Source organism: Lissotriton helveticus, chromosome 2_1, assembly GCF_964261635.1.
Source record: "Lissotriton helveticus chromosome 2_1, aLisHel1.1, whole genome shotgun sequence".
In the NCBI taxonomy this organism is placed as follows: Eukaryota; Metazoa; Chordata; class Amphibia; order Caudata; family Salamandridae; genus Lissotriton; species Lissotriton helveticus.
Window position 1 is genome coordinate 154,150,599 of NC_136059.1, and position 23,244 is coordinate 154,173,842.

The window sequence follows — 23,244 nt, forward strand, 5'->3', positions numbered from 1 at the left end:
CTCCACTACATAATCCCTTTCTATTACCTTGTCATATCACAAGCAGCAGCACTCCCTCACATTACAACCACTTCACCTCTGACAACCAAACTATCCCTTTTACACTGCCACCTGACTCCCAGCTCAGACTACCACACACCTACCCCACCACTCCACTAACTTCCAGGAAAGTCCACCACTGAGCCCCAGCATCACACTGCCACCCGGTGAAGTAACAGTCCAACACTGCACAACTAAGCTAGCACAACATTAATGCATCCCTCACCCTTACAACGCGACCACTACAACCAGCAAACCAGGTCTTGCTGCTGCTGAAGCGACGTCACGTGGAAGCCACCAGTCTCCCAACTCAACAGGACTTGGCAAAACCAAGCAGGTTATACGACTATATACGACCCGCCAATTAGAGAGTCGCAAATTGCGTCACATTTGCAAATCGCAATTTGCGACTCACTAACTGGAAAGCACAACAGTGTCTCAGACACTGTTTGCGATTCCTAATGGGGTCACAAATTGCATGCCTCATTATTATTAATGAGGCAGGTGCAATTTGCAACCCCTTAAGGAATGGCCAGCATTCACAGGGATAGTGGCCTGCTGGGGTCAGCAGACCACCATGTCTGTGACTGCTTTTTTAATAAAGCAGTTTTTCCTTTTTTAAATGCAGCCCGTTTTCCTTAAAGGAAAACGGGATGCATTTAAAATATATAAAATGAAACTTTTCAGTTCCATTTTTTTAAGGATAGGCAGTGGTCTCTGTGACCACTGCCTGCTCTTAAAAAATATGTTCCTACATTTTCACAAAGCTATTAGCCATTTTTGCAGCCGCAAGTAAGGGTCGTACATCTGGCCCTTAGATTCTTTCTCCAGATCTACAGTTTGGCACAATAAATTGGCACTGATACGTGGTAAACCTGTGTATTGGAAATCTTGGAGACAGAGGGGTTAATTTGGATACATCAATTATATTTACAAGAGGAGATCATGTATTTTGCTCAAGTCAGCGGACTTTTTAACATACCCTCATATTTCAATCCAAGTATAACCTCTTGAAACAAGCTGCTTGTGACAAGTTTGCATCACCTATTGCCTCCAACTCCTCTCCTGTTAATATACTACACACCCTCTTTCATACCAATCCTAAAGCTTGTATTATCTATAATTATTTACACACCTCAGGTACTACAAGAGAAAAGACTAAGGTAGAACTTTCCTGGGAACAGGATCTAGGGGTACGTTGGTCAACATCCTTTATGAACAAAATTTGGACTAATATTAGGAAATCTTTCAGAGCCGCAAACACTCTTTTTGATATACAACAGACTATAGCTTTGCCTGGTTAGTTTAAACGAAAGGCACACTGATCTCCCAGATACTTGTTGGCCATGTTCCTCCCCATATGCTGATTTACATCATCTGCTTTTTACCTGCCTGCTTGTTCACAACTTTTGGAAAAGGGTTTGGTCTCAAATGATTGTAATCTTTGAATCTAAATGCCCTTTCTCCATTTCTCATGTGTTTTTGGGAAGCGTGTCTCCTGTTTGGACCAATGGTATTCCTAACATAAAGATTATAGATTTATTGATAGCAGTTGCCTTTCAACAAATATCCAAAAATTGCAAGGTCTTCACCAAACTATTTTACCAAGCATGGTGGCACGCTGTTTGTCACAATCACAGATTTGACACAACTTTTGTATATCTTATTCATATGGCCAGGAAACGTTTGAATTTATGGTTACCTATCACATTGTTTATTGATGCTAGCGCTAAACGCTGCTTTTCACCGAACCCCGATTCAACAAGAAGTTTTTCAACAACCATGATTTTACTTATATTGATACTATATTAATTAGACCACTTTAAGCCTTTTTATTTTATTCTCTGTATGGAATGTAATTTTCTTTTGCATCCACTAATCGAATTTGCATATCCCTTTTCATTTTCTCCATTCTACTTTAATAGCCTGACATTTATATCCAACTGTTTTGTGCCTAAATATTGCTTTACTGTATTATGTATTGATGCCTCATTTCCTTTAATAAACATACTTTTGGACTGAAAAAAAATGAAAAGAAAAGGATAGCAACGGGCCAAAAGTTCAGTAGACAAAGAAAGATTCCAGGCTATTCACTCAAAGATCATATGTCACTGGATCGACCATCGATAGGCGGTCTAGATCAGCAACTTGTCCTCCCCCTAAATATCATACCACTTGGGTCATCTCTGCACATCTCTCGCTAGCCCATTTTTCCTCAATTTCTTCCCCTTTGTTTTTAGGGGCACCATGCCACTTACTTCCTTCTGTCTATGTTCATTGATTGTCAGCCTCTTCTGCGTAAGGTCTCACCGCTCCACTAACTAATCCAGGGCAGACTCTGGTCTCTTCAAAACTTCCTTTAGTGTGGTGGGATGCCCCCTCACAGACCTTCCTTCTGCCTCTCACCTACTCAGACCCACTCACATTCCACAGACCTGACTCCCCGCCTCACCTCACTTACCTTACAGACCGCCGTGAACCGACACACGTGGCATGTATTTGGTGAGTATTTGCTAAACTTTCCCCCCACACACAGCAGCATGTGATGGTGAAGTGTGGGCACAACCCAAGCGCTGTCTTACCCTGTTCTTCTCCGCAGAGTTCCTCTTTCCCAGCTCTTGTAACCCAGGTCTGTACTCCTCCCAATACCTTCGCACCTTCCGCCTCACACTTGCACTACATCTCCCGGCAGCCCTTGCGCTGGGCGTCTGGGCGTCTGCTGCAGCCCTTCTCTCTGGACATTGTGCATGGACACTGCTGTTTCCCGTAATGTATGCCTCTAAGTTAGAAAATGTCTGTTTTCACAGCCCTTCGTGAATTTTTTTTTTAAAAGATCAAGGGCCAGATGTAGGAAGGCCTTTACCGGTCGGTAACGGCCGATTTTGGCCGTTACCGACGGGTATTTGGGTTTTGAAATGTAGGGGACAATTAATTTACAGAATCTGTATATTTACCGATTCGGTAAATTTACAGAGTTGGTAAAATACTGAATCGGTAAATATACCGATTCTGTAAATCAATATGTAGGTGGCACTGTAATCAGTGCCACAGGCCCTTACCGAATCGTTATTTACCATGGAATACTATTCCATGGTAAATAACGAATTCCAGTGGACATGCACATCTGTGCATGTACACCTGTGCCATGTGGCAGGGCATATCTGTGTGTCACATGGCACACAAGCCCGAAACAGGGGTGCAACAGGGTGTCAATGTGACACCCTGGGCCAGATGTAGGTCGGTCGGTAACGGCCGAAAATCGGTATTTTCGGCCGTTACCGACCGGTATTGCAGGAATGGTATGTAGGGCCCTTAATTTTACAGAACCGGTAAATTTACCGATCGGTAAATTTACCGATTCTGTAAAATACCGATTCGGTATTTTTACCGATTCGGTAAATTTGAGATGTAGGTGGGACTCTTCTGAGTCCCACAAGCCTTACAAAATCGGTATTTTACCATCAAATCCAATTTGATGGTAAAATACCGATTCCGGTGTGCATGCACATGTGTGCATGCACACCTCTGCCATATGACAGGCACACCTGCCCTTGGGGCATGTATGCCTGCCACATGGCACCCGAGCCTGTTTGGGGGGGGCCAGAGGGTGTCAAAGTGACACCCCCTGCACCCTTGAGAAATTCGGTATTTACCGATTCTGTAATTACAGAATCGGTATTGCCCATTGATTCCATCAATAGGAAATACCGATTCGGTATTTCCAGATTCGGTAAATACCGAATCTTAAAGATTCGGTATTTACACATCTGGAAATACCTACATCTCCCCCCTTCATATTTACCACTTCTTAAATACCGAATCGGTAAAATTCGGTATTTAAGAAGTGGTAAATGAGAATTACCTACATCGGGCCCCCTGTCCCCCTTGTAAAATCGGTATTTTTACCGATTCGGTAATTACCGAATCGGTATCTGCCATTGAATCCTATGGGCTTCAAGGCCCATAGGAATCAATGGGAAATACCGATTCGGTATTTACCGAATCGGTAAATACCGAATCTTACAGATTCGGTAAATGTAAAGAAAAAATTCCTACATGTGCCTACTTCTAATTTACCGATTCATAAATACCGAATCGGTAAAATTCGGTATTTATGAATCGGTAAATTAGATTTACCTACATCTAGCCCCAAATTTTCCAAATTTCGTGGGCAGTTTTGTAAAAAACGCAGCATTTTTACAAAACTGCTGGTTTTGCTATTTTTTGGAATCATCGAAAACTTTGCCTTTAACGCTGGCTGCATGCAATATGTTGCAATGGGCTTGTAACAAAATAGGATTTTGCCACATTCACAGATTTACCATTAGCGTCAGACCTGGGAATGTGTCAAAATGCTTCACCTATCTTTATTTCTCATCCTTTATCTAAGTGTGCTGCATTCTGTTGCACACATAGAAAGAGGAAGATGCCTTTGATTGTTGTTTTTGTGCAGGTTGGTGACCCTTCCTGCACAAAAACAATTCTTCCTTCAATGCAGGCAGCCTTGCACCATGACACAAGGGTGCCTGCGTTGGCGCTAGGCTGCCGTAAAGTGCACAAGAAAGAGGAAAGGGCAGGAATACACTGTATAATGTTCAGTACGGCACGGTTCTGCCCTTGGCATTTCATGCAGTACAGCAAGGTGGCTTGGTATAGATCATTGTATGAAAGTTTGATAAATATGGTCCCAAGTGCAGGCCACTCTCCCCTCTATGACTCCTCCTACAGGTACACACCAGGCCCGTCCGAATGTCTGTGCCCACTCAACTCAGCATGCTCCTCTGCATCCCAGTTCGCACACCAATAGCAGCTCATCTCCAACATTCGCCATGACCAGCTGCAACCCCAGTGGACAAGGGGAAACACCAGCTTCAAGGGACCTTTCAGGCAACATGGGCTCAAGGCTGATGAATTCAGGTTGTGTGCAGGATGATGGTGGGGCATATTGCAGGGCAGAGAGTTGGACTGCCACCAGGACAAGACTGTCTAGCTATCACAGGCAGAAATCAGGACCCCAATATCCACAGGTATAATGTTTTATTGACCTGGCAATTTCATTTCAGCTCCCCCTCAGAGATTCTGTTGTGAAGAAGGGAACCCTCCACCTTTCCCCTTGAGAAAGGTGGAGGGTTCCCTTTTGGGAGCCATCGTGTCTCAGGCATTGTGAGCGGCCTCTCCTCCATGCATAAACTGGACACCAGGGCGGCGGTTGACCTCACCACCTCTCTTCTCAGCCCTGGGGACATGAATCATGTTACGGCTGTGGGTGTTGCCAGTGGGCGCGAGGGATGCCAGTCCTGCTTGTCTGCCTTGGGCCTTCATTCTCCTGCAGTCACCCACGTGTATCTGGCTCATGGTCCTAGGTGATGTATTTTCCCCAAATGTATGCCCCCAGTACCATTACCTTTGTAATGTTCATGATGCTTGTGCCCCCAATACCATTACCATTGAAATGTTCATGTTCCCTTACTGTGGCCATCTAGCTTGTACCTATTTCGCTACAAACAATTCATGGAAGAGCACAGAGCGTTTGACCACCTCCCTTACTGTGAGATCACGAGTAGCTTGATACTGAGCAGCCATTTTTGGGGGGCGGTCTATAAAAGCCACACCCGACCCCAAACACATGCATCTCCTCTGAAGTGGCGACATGTTGGCTCTCTCCTAAAGCTCCCAGCACCCTCCTTGAACCACAGAGATTGTCAGAACTTACCTGTATTTGGACCCTCCGTAATTCTGGATCCTGGACCACCTAGAAAAGAAAGGACAAGGAAATACAATTGCATCAGACAGGGCAAAGAACAGCGCATGCATGAAAAATGAAAAGCCAATATTTCATAAGTGCAGACTGATATCAGCGCTGATTATTTCTGGGTATACTTGGTTTTGAGACTTTGTGAGTAATTTCAAGACTTTGTTGAGTATTTCTAAAACTTGGCAAACTTACTCAGGACATGTTTAGAAAACACATCGTTGGTGAACTATTGATAAAGCGCAGACTTCGAGACTGTGCAGAGAACAGTCATTCAGAGAGAATAATTTTGTTCAAGAGAAGAGTGTATGTTTTTCCAGACATTTGACTGTGAGCCACTAAGCAAGGGATATTGAGTTATTGTTCTTTGAGAGAACGATAAGAGGTTAAACAGATGTTGGCTCAATAGCAGTGTACTTCTTTATTATCTATTGAAAGGATCACTGGTGTTATGCAATAACTACCTCTCTTGCTTTTGTTGTTAGGCTCTACAATTCCATTTAACGCCATTTTCCCAGCATTGTGGAAAGAACAATGACACATTACCCCCTCATGGGTCCTCCTCGTTCCAGTCCTAACAGAGTGAGGCAGTCCTGCCTCCAACCAGCCAATCAAAACGCTTTAAAATGAATTCCCAAAGGTCACATTAACATGAACTAAAAATGTACCTTCGGAAAATTGTAACAATATATTGTTTGCTGTTGGTTCATGTTTAAAAGACATTATTGGCAAATACAAAAAGCAAATACAGAGGGAACAGTTGAAAAAGTAATTGAAGTATCAACTGTAGCTAATGCGTGATCAGTATAGGTTGCAGAATTAAAAGCACTTGCAAGAACTTGTCGTAGGGAGAGAGATGTAGATGTAACAATTTATACAGATTCCTGTTATGTATTTAGGTGTTCATAATTAAGGACAGCTTTGAATACAGAGAGATTTAAGGATTCCCACCCAGCCCCCAATAAGTAGTAAAAGGCCTTGTCTGCTGAGTTTTCGGACATCCCTGGAAAAAACAGCTCAGATAGGTGTAGTAAAGTGTGCAGCATGGTCAGACTAAGTTTCAAAGAGCAATAATTTTGAAGACACCGTGGTTAGATTTTTTGCACTTAATGTGTATGCCAATGGCAGCTGCTAACTTTGCCAAGGAGGCGGGGGGTACACGCACACATATACACTACACACACCGGTGCATCCACACACACACCCATTCACAACACTCACTCACAAATACACACACATTCAACCATACATGCACAAAGGCATCAATCACAAACAATTCCACAAAACATACCTTCACTGTAGAGAAGGAAGCCTCAGAGATTCCAGGAGGGTTGACCTAAGGTCAGCTAATGAGGGAAGGTAACAGTCCCTCACTCGTCACAGAGTGGAATGGGGTCAGTGAGACTGCGGACCACACTCCAATCTGTGATGAGGTGTCACTTTCCCCCCACACACAGCAGCATGTGATGGTGAAGTGTGGGCACAACCCAAGCGCTGTCTTACCCTGTTCTTTTCCGCAGAGTTCCTCTTTCCCAGCTCTTGTAACCCAGGTCTGTACTCCTCCCATTACCTTCCCACCTTCCGCCTCACACTTGCACTACATCTCCCGGCAGCCCTTGCGCTGGGCGTCTGGGCGTCTGCTGCAGCCCTTCTCTCTGGACATTGTGCATGGACACTGTTGTTTCCCGTAATGTATGCCTCTAAGTTAGAAAATATCTGTTTTCACAGCCCTACGTGAAATTTTTTTTTAAAGATCACATTTTCCAAATTTCGTGGGCAGTTTTGTAAAAATCGCGGTATTTTTACAAGACTGCTGATTTTGCTATTTTTTGGAATCATAGAAAACTTTGCCTTTAACGCTGGCTGCATGCAATATGTTGCAATGGGCTTGTAACAAAATAGGATTTTGCCACATTCACAGATTTGCCATTAGCGTCAGACCTGGGAATGTGTCAAAATGCTTCACCTATCTTTATTTCTCATCCTTTATCTAAGTGTGCTGCATTTTGTTGCACACATAGAAAGAGGAAGATGCCGTTGATTGTTGTTTTTGTGCAGGTTGGTGACCCTTCCTGCACAAAAACAATTCTTCCTTCAATGCAGGCAGCCTTGCACCATGACACAAAGGTGCCTGCGTTGGCGCTAGGCTGCCGTAAAGTGCACAAGAAAGAGGAAAGGGCAGGAATACACTGTATAATGTTCAGTACGGCGCGGTTCTGCCCTTGGCCTTTCATGCAGTACAGCAAGGTGGCTTGGTATAGATCATTGTATGAAAGTTTGATAAATATGGTCCCAAGTGCAGGCCACTCTCCCCTCTATGACTCCTCCTACAGGTACACACCAGGCCCGTCCGAATGTCTGTGCCCACTCAACTCAGCATGCTCCTCTGCATCCCAGTTCGCACACCAAAGCAGCTCATCTCCAACATTCACCATGACCAGCTGCAACCACAGTGGACAAGGGGAAACACCAGCTTCAAGGGACCTTTCAGGCAACATGGGCTCAAAGCTGATGAATTCAGGTTGTGTGCAGGATGATGGTGGGGCATATTGCAGGGCAGAGAGTTGGACTGCCACCAGGACAAGACTGTCTAGCTATCACAGGCAGAAATCAGGACCCCAATATCCACAGGTATAATGTTTTATTGACCTGGCAATTTCATTTCAGCTCCCCCTCAGGGATTCTGTTGTGAAGAAGGGAACCCTCCACCTTTCCCCTTGGGAAAGGTGGAGGGTTCCCTTTTGGGAGCCATCGTGTCTCAGGCATTGTGAGCGGCCTCTCCTCCATGCATAAACTGGACACCAGGGTGGCGGTTGACCTCACCACCTCTCTTCTCAGCCCTGGGGACATGAATCATGTTACGGCTGTGGGTGTTGCCAGTGGGCGCGAGGGATGCCAGTCCTGCTTGTCTGCCTTGGGCCTTCATTCTCCTGCAGTCACCCACGTGTATCTGGCTCATGGTCCTAGGTGATGTATTTTCCCCAAATGTATGCCCCCAGTACCATTACCTTTGTAATGTTCATGATGCTTGTGCCCCCAATACCATTACCATTGAAATGTTCATGTTCCCTTACTGTGGCCATCTAGCTTGTACCTATTTCGCTACAAACAATTCATGGAAGAGCACAGAGCGTTTGACCACCTCCCTTACTGTGAGATCACGAGTAGCTTGATACTGAGCAGCCATTTTTGGGGGGCGGTCTATAAAAGCCACACCCGACCCCAAGCACATGCATCTCCTCTGAAGTGGCGACATGTTGGCTCTCTCCTAAAGCTCCCAGCACCCTCCTTGAACCACAGAGATTGTCAGAACTTACCTGTATTTGGACCCTCCGTAATTCTGGATCCTCGACCACCTACAAAAGAAAGGACAAGGAAATAAAACTGCATCAGACAGGTCAAAGAACAGCGCATGCATGAAAAATGAAAAGCCAATATTTCATAAGTGCAGACTGATATCAGCGCTGATTATTTCTGGGTATACTTGGTTTTGAGACTTTGTGAGTAATTTCAAGACTTTGTTGAGTATTTCTAAAACTTGGCAAACTTACTCAGGACATGTTTAGAAAACACGTCGTTGGTGAACTATTGATAAAGTGCAGAGAACAGTCATTCAGAGAGAATAATTTTGTTCAAGAGAAGATTGTATGTTTTTCCTGAAATTTGACTGTGAGCCACTAAGCAAGGGATATTGAGTTATTGTTCTTTGAGAGAACGATAAGAGGTTAAACAGATGTTGGCTCAATAGCAGTGTACTTCTTTATTATCTATTGAAAGGATCACTGGTGTTATGCAATAACTACCTCTCTTGCTTTTGTTGTTAGGCTCTACAATTCCATTTAACGCCATTTTCCCAGCATTGTGGAAAGAACAATGACACATTACCCCCTCATGGGTCCTCCTCGTTCCAGTCCTAACAGAGTGAGGCAGTCCTGCCTCCAACCAGCCAATCAAAACGCTTTAAAATGGATTGCCAAAGGTCACATTTACATGAACTAAAAATGTACCTTCGGAAAATTGTAACAATTTATTGTTTGCTGTTGGTTCATGTTTAAAAGACATTATTGGCAAATACAAAAAGCAAAAACAGAGGGCACAGTTGAAAAAGTAATTGAAGTATCAACTGTAGCAAATACGTGATCAGTATAGGTTGCAGAATTAAAAGCACTTGCAAGAACTTGCTGTAGGGAGAGAGAAGTAGATGTAACAATTTATACAGATTCCTGTTATGTATTTAGGTGTTCATAATTATGGACAGCTTTGAATACAGAGAGATTTAAGGATTCCCACCAAGCCCCCAATAAGTAGTAAAAGGCCTTGTGTGCAACCCGTTTGTGCATTCAAAATCGGTGTGGGCCATGTACAAACACTATTTTGAGACGCCCAAAAAATTGCGACCTGCAAAATAGTGTTTAGTGACTTGCAATTAGGAAGGGGTGTTCCAAGGGCATCCAATCTGAATTGCGACTCTCAGTCCTACGTGTGAATGTTTTGGGACCACAATTGTGCTTGCAAAACACTCGCAAATTACCACCTTCTTCAAGAGGGTGGTAATGCAGTCTCAAATGGGAAGCGGTCCCCAGGGGACCCCTTCCGCTTTGTGACAGGCTCTGATATATTTTTTAAGGGCAGGCAGTGGTCCCAGGGACCACTACATGTCCTTAAAAATGTAACCAAATACGTAAAAAAATGTCTTTTTTAAATGCATCCCGTTTTCCTTTAAGAAAAACTGGATGCATTTAAAAAAAAATCTGCTTTATTGAAAAGCAGTTACAGACATGGTGATCGGCTGACCCCAGCAGGCCCCCATCCCTGAGATTGCCGGCCATTCCTCATTAATATTCATGAGCCTCGCATTTTGGAACCCCATTGGGAATTGCTAACAGTGTCTCTGACATTGTTGTACATTCTAAATTGAGACTCGCAATTTGCGACTTACAATCGAGCGCAAATTGCGACCCGCACTCGAGAGCAAATTGCGAGTCACAATTAAGGATGGTCGTACATCTGGCCCACTGTATTTGTAATTGAGATACTATTGTGTATTTGTAAATGGGATACTATTGCATATTTGTAAATGAGATACTATTGTGTATTCGTGAAGGGGATTCTACTGTGTATTTGTAAATGAGGTACTATTGTACTATTGTGTATTTGTAAATGGATTACTGTTGAGTATTTTGTTTAAGCCATTCAGGGCTTGCCTGAAGCTGGTAACCTGCTTTCAAACACCTTTCACATGGTTACATGTTAAATATTAGCAAGTAGCATAGATGAGGACCTGTGACAGGCTCCTCAGCATCACTCCATTTAAAGATTAGAGAGTGCGGAAGTATGAGCGGTGCTGTGAGAGGCTTGGCACCAGCCATCTGAGCTGCCTAACCAGCCACAACTGAACAGAGGGAGGTTAACCCCTTGGCTGCGGGGCACATTCCCCTGCTGTGCTGGGGGGCGTGTACAGCGCCCCGGTGCTCATGACGAGGTCAGCTCATCATGAGCTACGGCGCTCCGGTGCTCATGACGAGCTGAGCTCGTCATGGTCACACCCGTTCCCATGGAACGTTCAGCACAGCAGGGGAATCAGCCCAGCGTGCGAGCGTTCCACGGAACGGACAAGGTCATGACGAGCTCAGCTCGTCATGAGCACCGGTGCGCCGTAGCTCATGACTAGCTGAGCTCGTCATGAGCACCCAAGGGGTTAAGAAGGGTTGAACGGTGCTGTGTGAGGCCAGGCACTCACAACTGTAGTCCCCGCTTGGCATGATATACAACACTGAGCGGGGACTGAGAGCAGTGTGTGGCAGGACTGGGACTGAGAGCAGTGTGTGGCAGGACTCCGGCAGTGCTACTTGCATTTTGTCACCCTCTACTTGTCTAGCAGGAGCGTAACAAAGGTGCCTGCAGACCCCCTGGTGTGTGGTGCTAACCTTCCCCACACTGGAAGAAGCCATCACAGCCACCACTGTAGTGAGTGTGACTGTGACTGCCATGAGACCCGACAGGTCCAAACAATTAACAGCATGGGCTGTTTAGCTGCAGCTTTTCCTTTGCCAGCACGGTGATGTATAAAGGCAGAAAAAAAGAAACAGATTTGAAAATGATATCTTTGCAAGACAAGAGATGGCTGAAAGGAAAGGCATCCCAGTGTCTCTCTGGGAACTGAGCAAAGGAATGGAGACAAAAATAGTCAAGAGGTTGGATAGGTGACAAGGAGGGAAGAAGCTACCACAGCCGTGCTTTTCAAACCTTTTCGAACCACACACCCACTTTTTAGCATGACAAACGTTTGTGACTCACTTAGCTTTGAAGGGCAGGAGACAATCCAATCTATTTTTTAATGTGACTATTGCATTGTGTGGTAGCATACTGACATTTATAAACAGCACATTTTCCAATGGAATGGCCACTACATTTGCACAGACAAACAGTTTGACTGATAAAACAATATTGCACACAAATGATAATATGTGGAAATTAGGTTTCAGTAAATATTTCAAATTCAAATTCAAATTCAAAAGCTTTATTTCGATATAAATTTTCATATCATAAAAGCATAAAGTTATCAAAACACATATACATACAAAACACAATACGCGTACAGATGTATGTTACAACGAGCCAGTGCCATTTCAATTAAGATAAAACTAGGGGAGACATTTATCACATTCATGATTAAAAATGTATCCGATTCTCGGACCCCTGTGCATTAAAACAATTTGTAAAATATATACAGTCAGTTTATTTATTACATCGAATTTCTAAATTTTACCAATAATTTCAAGAATTTAACTAGAGTATAAATCACTTTCCTTGAGAGTGATTCCATGCTAAGCGGATTTTAAAAAAACTCCGGGTGACCAATGTCATTCATAATTTTTTCTACCACAGACAGCCATTTAATTCGCTTTGCCCCATCTAATTGCAGGCAGTCAGTTATGGTATTGCGATTAAAGGTTGTCTCAGGGGTTAACCAGAGCTTATGCCATAGCAGAATGGGTTCCGTCATTATAATGTCTGAAATATATGGTAGACCGAGTTCTATGTGAATGAAAAAAGTAGGGGTTGATTTAGGAACCCCTAGGAGGTACCGGAGGAAGTGATTCTCCGTTTGTTGGATACAGAGTGCAGGATCGTTCCCCCATACCCCGGAACCGTAAGTGGCCATAGTCACATATTTAGCCTTATAAATAACAGACAACTCCTTGACAGGTCTGCCCCCAATTTTAATAGCAAAATTCTGCAGTGCTCCTATCGCTTTGGAAAAGGCTAATTTTCTAGCTATAATTGCATTTTTCCAAGTGGATTTCTTATGAAAACAAATTCCAAGGTACGGAAATTGGTCTATTGTCTCTAGTTTTCTGTTTTGAATAAAAATGGGGCAGGGTATTTTCTTCGTTCCCTGATGGCAGGACATAGACATTTTTTTTGTAATGTTGACCTTCAGTCCCTTTTCCCTCATGAAAAGTGTGAACTTAGAGACAGCCCTTTGAAGGCCCAGACTGGTCCAGGATACAATTGCGGCGTCGTCCGCATATAAAAGGATGGGGACGGGGCAGCCCTGCACTACGGGGTAGTCGTAGGAAAAACTATTCAGATGGTCGCCAATATCGTTTATATAGAGGGAGAAGAGTAGGGGTGTCAAAATGCACCCCTGTCTTACTCCCCTCCTAATAGAAAATCTTGGCGAGCACTCTCCCTTTTGTCCAAAGCGTACCCTCGCTCCTGCATCCCTATAAAGTTCTCTAATGAAATTGAGAATTGGGGGGTCTAGACCAAAACTTTCTAGAGTTGCCCACAGTTGTTTATGTTTAACACAATCGAAAGCTGAACTTAAATCTTTTTGCTTAAGTATATTTTGAAATTAAAAGATGTAGATTAAGACTTTGCTCAACCGTCCCCATGCCTTGTCGAAAACCATACTGGAAAGTCGAGAGGGTGATAGTTTCCTCGACCCAGTTTTGCACACGTTTTAAAATGATACCTCCCGCTACCTTCATTAAGGCGTCTATGAGAGAAATTGGACGGTAGTAGGATGGATCATGCCTGTCCCCTTTTTTAAAAATGGGGACCATTATTGCTTCTGACCATGTTGGTATTAAGCCATGGATGTTTGCACAGTTCATCACTAAAGTTAGCAGCGGTGCCCAGAGGTCTAATTTAGCTTTAAAAACCTCAATTGGTATTAGGTCCGGGACTGGTGCCTTGCCGGACGGGCTTTCTCTAATAGCCAGACTCACCTCCTGACATGAGAAGACAATGCCCAGGGGAAAATGTTTCTTAGAAGATCCAGAATTATCGGATGGCACAATGCTACCCTCCGAGGTGATGGGTTCTGGCTCAGGGCAATCATACAGATTTTTTAAATGAGCAGCCCAGATATCCCCATTTATAGCAATATCTAACTTTTCTGGTTGGTTTCCCCGTACAAAAGGGGCGTTTACTGCCTTCCAGAAGGCCGCGGCATCTTTATTTTTTGAGGAGGAAATTAATGCCTCCCAGGCCTTTTGTTTCAAAGCTTTCTCTCTGTTCCTAATGGCCTCGCGGTAGTGGCGTCTAGCCGGCCTAATAGCCTCTAAAGATCGCGGAATGGTGTGCAAAGCCTTTTTCAGAGTTTTTAGAGCAGAGGTACAATATTTGTCAAACCAGCCTCTGTTTTTATTGAGTCCGGCTTTAAAGTGGCGGAACAGCTGTGGAAAAGTAAATTTTGCCATGTTCTGTGTCCCTACGTGTTCCCCACCTTAAGTCATATGTGCATGATTAATATGCATATGTATTCCCTTATGGTCAATTAAAGACGCAATTATAGTTGTGTCCAACTCTAACATGCCAGTTTCCAGTTCTCGTGAAAACTACGAGTATTAGGCGTATGTAAAGTTATGTTGCCACGTTTCACAGTGTGCACGTTAATCCAGTAAAAGTCCCCGTTTCTAGGCCTCAAAAGGGCCCGGACACCAGATTCAGCTCCTGTCTCCTGAACCCTCGCTGAGGAGCGATACAGCCCCCACCTGTATTCCTGACCCTTCACTTACTTCCTGCCTCACAGTGCCCGGCACGGCCTGGCTCTGCCTGCTAGTCTGCCAAGAGTATGTTATGATTCTAGTTATCAGTCCAGCTCTCCTTCTCTGCATTCCTAAGCTACTGAATCGCATCAATAGTTTCAGTCATCGTCTAGCCTTTACGTCTCCATGTAAGAGAAATACTGTATTAATGGTCATTTAATATTCCTCAACACACTACATGTAGAATAATGCATGCACCAGTCTTAGTGTCTGTTAGCCTTTGCCCCGATAACTTTTGGATTCTATCAACATGTTCTCTAAACATCAGATACTAGATAATGTTTATGCACATGTCGCCCTGACTCTCCAGACTTTCGTCTCCTCCTCTAGCGCAGAAGTCATAGCCCCCAGCTTCTCCTAGTAACGCGTCATTGCCAGTTTGCACGCACCACTAGGTCAGAGGTCCCGGCTCCTTAGGTAGCCCCCTCCATGTTTCCGCCCCATTCATGACATATTCTGTTACGTTTGCATCACATGTCTATGTATACGCCCTGTTCACGCCTCTTTTATGCCTTATCTTTCGCGACTGCTACGGGCCCTGCCCACTGCTACGCCTATTGCATTGAATACCATGTATTTTGTTTAACTATAAATGCTTGTGCACTGTTATTAAAAGTTGCTAGCCATCTCAGATCTTCCCCGTGCAGGTTGTCCTGTTCCTGTCCTTTATGCTGTATTAAACCTGCAAACTCCAGCTACCTCGAATCTTGACTCTTATTTATTGAGCTATCTGTTATGATATATGTCTAGTCAAAAAGAGAGGTATTATTTATTTATTTACCACATAATGGCGCCCGAATAGGGACTTGCCCTTTCCCCACGCGCCGGAGAAGCCACGCCAGCCCCCCGATCCTCTGCAGCCGTGACGGAACCATACCGTGCACGTGCAGATATTTCTGCTTCAAGTATCCCTCAGGCCCACGGAGGAGACGGAGGTTGCGGTCCAGCATCCAGACGAGGCGGTGGAGGAACGCGGCGAGTCCCGACCAGAGCCCAAGCCGAGAGTCCAAGGTCCGAGGTATCCGGAGGCCCACCCGTAACTGAAGTCCGAAGTTCGTCCGTCCGTCGTCATAGCAGTCCAGTCCAGTCCGAGGCCTTCCGTTCTTGCTGCCCGGTGAGTACCGTTGCTGGGGTAGTATCTAGACAGGGTCAATTTAATTGTCTCTGGTCCGTGGGTTTGGGGTACAACAGATCCAACACGAAGCGTCCACTTAGGTGGATGCGGGTCCTGACGTGTCTCTTTATGAGACCGGTAAGTTTCGTACTGTTTCAGCAGTGCATCTAGTAATTCTAGTCAGTTCTGTTCTCGAGAAAATTGATGTGTTCTGTTCTCAGTATTTCAGGTAGTATCTTGTCCGAACTGTTATTTTAAATGTCATTCATGTATTTCAATGTCGTGGTATGAAAGTGGTGTTCTTCAAAGTCATTATTGTGTTCATTGTGTATTGTATTGTGTCTAGACCCCAGTCCAGTCATGCCATTGTTTTCCAAATTACGTCAGTTAAAAACTAGAAAAGGTCTGTTAGAAGAAGCAGTTCCTGTCCCGCCTAGGGACAGTCCAGGTCATTTTATGTATCAAAAGCATGGCATAAGTGCCATAATATATCTAGATTTATGGGTCGAGTACACCAAGGAACTAGAAGAAAAGTATAGATGGCCTGTATCAGGCACATGGGATGCCGAGTGCATCATGCGAGTAGAAGAAGTATTATGGAAAAAGAAAGCCAGACAGTCACAGAAAGATGCCATCGAGTTATGGCGCAAAGAATCTTATAAAAGAACCGAAAAAGAAATCAGAAAGTCAGAATTAAGTAGAGAATCCGCAGAAAGAGCCCAAGAAAGGGAATTAATCGAAATAGGTGAACGAGTTAAAACTGAACAGTCAGACAGACAGAGGAATGCCCTTATTAAGGGTATGTACCCTCTTCTTGCCGAGGGCTTGCCAAAAGCAACCCCGGAGGCATCCAGTAATTTTCCGCCGCCATTAGTTCCGACCAAGCTACGTCACAAACCGACCGCAGCTGATATTTTTCTCTCGTCCTATTTGGACGACACAGTCCCAGAATATGCAAATCCTGTTCTGCCAGCTCCTGTAAATAATGCAATTCCTGCTCCTCCAGTCACCGGGGCACCCGTTACAGTACCTGTTACGGTACCCCCGGTCCAGCCTACATTACAAGTACCCGCTACATCGGTTACTATGTCAGCACGAAGAGTATCAGTCGACGATTCCAGTTTAGGGGCCGCGGGAGGAGGTCCTCCTCATACCCCGCCGCCAAATAGACGTCTAGGAGCAGTCGAGTTACATGAACGTGCGTTACAGCGTACGCCCAAGTACAAGTCCATTGCACAAATCAGGCGAGCTCTTACTGAATGCTGTTATGATCCAGTTCCAGGCGAGGATAGTATGGTTATATTTTCCGTACGTATAAGGCAGGTGTCCGAGTATTTGGTCACCTTACCAAATATGAAAGAAGATCTAGACAGAATGTATCGTTTTATTCGTACAGGAGACGATCCAGAAAGTGTTGGCGAAGCCATATCTCAAAGAAAAGCCGAGATTCAGCTCATGCTGTTAAAATTTCTGATTAATTGTTTAATAAGAGAACAAGATTCCCCGACTAAAGATCCGGCCGAAATGAAAGTTCTGACAAAGTGGAGTGATAATATAGCCGAGGGTAAGCACAGAACCATCAGTAGTATAGAGAGTATGTACAAGAAAATTCGTAAAGAAATAATAAGGTTACACGAACAACGCAAAGAAGCACTAGTAAGCGAGAAAGAAAATGACTCTTCTACTGAAGAGGTAGACGACGAGAATCCCACCAGAATAGCGTATGTAGGTAGAACTAGACTTTCCGACCGACATTCACGCCTAGATTATAAGAAAACTGTTCTTCATCCAGCACCAGAACAAGGTTCTCTAGAACAAGTATTCCAAGCTACCGATCACATTCTGAAATCACGAATCGGTTATAATGAACTTAGTACTATGCATGAACAAGAACTAGCCCGATCAGCAGTCCGATGGATTACTGATTCTACCACTTTTCCAGACGAAATAGTGGCACAAATGTTTCTGAAACTGCCCCCAGCCGAGCAGCGACTGGTGGGGATGTATATGATCCAGCACCTCATTACTCTGTATGAGGGTCAGCATTCTGATCCAGGTCCGTTACATGATATCCTGAACGAGTTACTCCAGTATAGATGGAAAGGTTTAGGTACCGATCTGATTAGTGTTATTCTAGAACAGCGCCACAAATATAGAACGTTCCTGAACCCGCATTTTGTTCATGTCTCACCCCCAGAAAGTAAACCCTTTTACATAGACAGACAGAATCCGTTACGCGAAGTACACCCAGTTAGAGGAACGGGTGGCGAACTAGAACGAGTGTTTGTTTACACCCCGATTACAAAAATGGAACTCTTAGAGATGAAGAAGTTAATTCCCTGTCACGACAAAGACCCAGCAGGGTTCCATAGAGAATTAAAAGACATGCTCCGTATGGGAGAATACACATATCCAGATATAATTAAAATGTTAAAGGTTCTGTTGCCTGCGGGCACATATGAAAAACTCAAGGAAAAAGAATGGGAGGTGGGAGAGAAAAAGATAGATTGGGCAGCTCTAGAAACTGAAGAAAATTCACGTGTACCAGGTACCGGTCTAGGAGATAAATGTAAGGAATTACCTGAACTGTTAATTCAAGTTTTGCCAAGATTACTAGCCACGAAAAAGGAAGACTGGGATGCAATCTCAGCCTGTAAACAGAAACCAGACGAAGATACTAGTGATTTTTATTCTAGATTTGAGAAATGCTTTAGTATTAACAGTGGCCTCAAGACAAGTAGTGAGTCGTACCCTCATCTTTTTGTTACTAAACTAGTCGAGAATTCAAGTCCACAAGTTAAAAATCGAGTTTTGAAAGTCGAAAGTACTTGGCAAGCTAATACTCCGTCCCAAATGCTTCAGATGCTTCAGTATCACCAGAATAGAATCAGAGAAGAACAAGATCATGAAAGGAAACGTATGAAAGACACGAAAATGAAAGTATTAGTTGCACAATCTGTCCCTCAAGACAGTCAGAAGAGGGGTACGAATCAAGCCAGTCATCCTGCAGTTCCTGTTAAAGGGACCTGCAATTATTGTAAACAGCCAGGTCATTTTATAAACGAGTGTGCAGTTCTGAAACACAATATAGCTACCGGTAAGACTAAAGAAAGACCACGTCCGCCTAGACAAGAACAAGTTTGACAGACTTCTCAGTTACCACAGAATGCACCACAGACAGTTACAACACCGCAGCCTATAGCTGCAACACAGCATGTTACACAGCAGATGTACCAGTATGCACAGTCCGAGTATCCAGAGTACCAGCAGTACTCATGAAACAGCCTAGAGAGGGAGGTAGGCTTGCCTCTCATCGAGATACCTGTAGATCAAGAGGGTCCCTATGTTCATAGTCAAGTATTAGGGAAAGACAGAAAGTTTCTGATTGATACAGGGGCAAGTAGGACCACCATTAGTCACGACGAGGTTCCAGGGGCTCCGCTCTCAGGCTCAAGAAATGTTTCCCTTGGATTTTCAGGAAAGCCTATTGTAAACGAGATATCAAAGCCAGTTACTCTAGAAGTAGGTCCATTGTCCCGTACTACTGACCTGTTACTTACAAAGTCATGTCCAGAAAATTTGTTAGGCATTAAAACACTGAAAGAATTAGGTGCAGTTATTTGCTGCTCCCCAGAAGGAATACGTCTGTTTTTACGTGACTTCAAAGGTCACTATGTATTACGTGATTTTGATCCAAGATTGTTAAATGTCCCCCAGCATCTATGGGCACAAGGTTCAACTGATGTTGGTTTTATGCAGATCACACCCCATCGTGTGACTCTCAAACCAGGTGTAGTGTTACCACGAATCAGACAGTACAGATTGCCACCTGAGGCTGTAGCAGCCTTATCCAAAATTATTGACGAGCTCATCGCTCAAGGAGTGGTTGTAGAAACTAACTCCAATGTATGTAATTCTCCTATCATTCCAGTCATGAAACGTACTGATCCAAATGCACCTCCAGTGTATCGATTAGTGATTGACCTTCAAGAACTCAATAAATGTATCATTCCCCAGTACCCAGTTGTCCCAGATATTTCTTCCCTATTGACAGCCATTGATTCTGAAGCCACATTTTTCACAGTCATTGACCTTAAAAATGCATTTTTCAGTGTCCCCATACATCCAGACAGCCAGTTTCTTTTCGGATTCTGTTTAAATGGAAGGAGCTACCAATTCACACGAGCTCCTCAAGGTTTCACAGAAAGTCCTAGTATTTACAGTCAAGCACTTAAGAGACAACTAGACAATATTCACATGCCGACTGACACTGCCCTACTCCAGTATGTCGATGATCTACTAATCACAGCCCGTTCTGAACGTGACTGCGAGCGAGCGTCACTTACAGTTCTGTATTTCCTAGCCGAGATGGGGCACAAGGTGTCCCCTTCGAAGCTTCAATTCTGTGTCCAGCAAGTGATCTATTTAGGCCACTTACTGTCCAAGAGGGGTAGGCAGTTGACACCTGACCGTATCCAGTTAATAGCGAGTCTTCCTCAGCCCAAGACCCAGAAGGAGGTACGTGCCTTTATCGGCCTCACTTCTTATTGTAGACAATGGATTCCTCAGTATGCGTTCCTAGCCAAGCCACTGATACAGTTAACGACACAGGAGGCAGCCGTATCGACTGTCCTCCCTTGGACATCTGAACATACCCTTGCTTTTAATGAATTAAAGAAAGCCTTATGTCAAGCTCCAGTTCTAGCTACACCGAACTACAGTAAGCCTTTTACACTTTTTGTCACAGAACGTGAAGGTACAGCATTATCTGTTCTCACACAAGATCAAGCAGGACAATACAAGCCTTGTGCTTATTTTTCGAGCACACTAGATCCAGTAGCCCAGGCTCTGCCTGCGTGCCTCAAGTCAGTTGCAGCCACAGCACTAGCTATCAGACAAAGTGATCCCATAGTATTAGGACATTCCCTGACAGTACAAGTTCCACACTCCGTGGAAGTTCTTTTAAATCGAACACAGACTCAGCACTTGACAATTGCACGTTTAACAGGTTATGAATTGACACTGTTCCAGCCACACATAGAAATCAGACGCTGCAACGTTCTAAATCCTGCTACACTGTTACCGTCAGTTACTTCAAATCCTACCACACATGACTGTGTGGAAGTAGTTAACACCATGACAAAACCAAGACAAGACCTGACAGATATTCCATTACCAGATCCCGACCTGACACTTTATGTGGATGGTTCATGTATGAGAACAAGTACAGGAGAACTAGTAGCCGCGTATGCAGTGACTACTGACACTGAAGTTATAGAGACACACCGTATTGACACTCTGTCCGCTCAAGCAGCAGAGCTAGTCGCTCTGACCCAAGCCTGCATACGTGCCAAGAACCTGAAAGTTAACATGTACACAGACTCACGTTACGCATTTGGAGTCGTACACGACTTTGGAGTGCTCTGGCAGGAGAGAGGTTTCATGTCTTCTCATGGAACCAAGATTCAGCATGGTCTCCTTATCCAAGCTCTGTTAGAAGCAATACATTTACCGACAGCTATCGCTATCATGAAGTGCAAAGCACATACTAAAGTTACAGACATTATTTCCCAAGGTAATGATCTAGCAGATCGAACAGCCAAGCTCACAGCTCAGACACCAGACATTCCAGTTAACAAGACACCGACATACACTCCAGATCAGACTACATGTATGACAGTTAAGGACCCCACTCAAGATGTCATAGATATCCAGTCACATGCTACTCCCGATGAAATCAAGAAATGGTCCGAACAAGGAGGGGTCCAGACAGATCAAGGATGGTTGACGAAGGGAAAGGCCACATGGTTTCTCCCCGACTCAATGGTTCAAGTCATTATTAATACCGCACATAGTCCTGCACATTTAGGAGAAAAAGCCATGTTAGACAGTATCCAGAACATTTGGTTCAACAAGCATTTACGAGCTGCAGCCAAGCAGAAAGTCCGTACCTGTATGATATGTTGTCAGTTCAATCCAGGTAAAAGTGTCCCGGTGGAACAAGGGGGATTCCAGCCTCCTGACCACCCTTTTGAAGTCCTCCAGATGGATTATATTCAGATGGAGCGATGTCGAGGTTTCAAGTATGTTCTTGTAGTGGTATGCGCTTTGTCCAGGTGGACAGAGGCATATCCAGTCCCAGACTACACAGCCGCGACCACTGCCAAGCAGTTGGTTCGTGAATTCTTCCCCCGTTACGGACTCCCTAGGGTCGTGTATTCAGACAACGGCCAGCCATTCTCATCTGAACTCATGAAGAACGTTTCCCTTCAGTTAGGGTACCAGTGGAAGTTTCATTGTGTACGCCATCCTGAAGCAGCAGGTCTCGTAGAGAGACATAATCAGACCCTGAAAATCCGTATCGCAAAAGTCTGTAAAGAGAAAGGTGTAGATTGGCTAGTAGCTCTGCCAGTCGCCCTATTCTATATGCGCATGATCGCACATTCCAGATCAGGTCTGTCCCCGTATGAGGTCGTATTCGGCCGCCCCCCTAACATGTGGGGTACACCTAGACCCCGAAGTATTACAGATGTTTCCAGTAATATGCTGACAGATTACCTAGCTTCCTTGATGTCTGCCCTACACTCTTGTCGTTCACAGGTTGCCGCTGCATTTCCAGACAATACCGAGGTGAAACCGCATGAAATCGTTCCCGGATGCATGGTTCTTGTCCGGAATTTCGATCGTTCAAGTCCGCTGGAGCCCCGCTGGAAGGAGCCGAAGCAAGTCCTTCTCACCACCCGTACTGCCGTCAAGCTGGAAGGCAGGAAGGGTTGGGTGCACCTGTCGCACGTAAAGAAATTTTATGGACTAAAGACTATTTCCAAAAACATTTCCGAGGATTCCCAGGATTTTAAGGACTGCCAAAACACTGTTCTCAAGGACTGTCCCGCAAATGACTCTGATCTGAAACCCTCCCTGTTAGAGAAAACTCCGCAGCAGGAGTATAAACAGAAGCTCCGGTCTAGTAAAATAAGTCAGCCAGTTTAATTGTCTAAGTCCTCCCCTAGGTGAAACGGTTAGACAGGTTTCTGACATGTATAAGATAGACCCCCATAGTGAGAGAGTTAGTCAAAACTCTATCAGATGTATCATTATTTTATGTTTTCTTTTATTTTTGAGTTTAATGGTTACCTGTACAAGCTATGCATTACATCTATATTTTCCAATTTCTCATGTAAATAAGTCTTCTAATGCTACAGTAGAGCACACATTTAGTGATCTGCCTCCTCACGAACTATCCTATCGTCTTGCTATGCGCAATAACACCTTCATCCGTA

General features: G+C 44.3%; 1 protein-coding gene across 1 annotated transcript in view; it reads right to left on the minus strand.

The window, feature by feature from the left end:
* LOC144819261 (complement factor H-like) overlaps positions 1-23,244 on the minus strand; it is a 174,453-nt gene that overhangs the window by 15,617 nt on the left and 135,592 nt on the right. The window contains exons 7-8 of the mRNA XM_078677230.1: positions 9,109-9,147; positions 5,753-5,791 (exon numbers count right to left, since the gene is read on the minus strand). Of these exons, the coding sequence (XP_078533356.1) occupies positions 5,753-5,791; positions 9,109-9,147 (78 nt within the window). The remainder of the gene's footprint in view (positions 1-5,752; positions 5,792-9,108; positions 9,148-23,244) is intronic.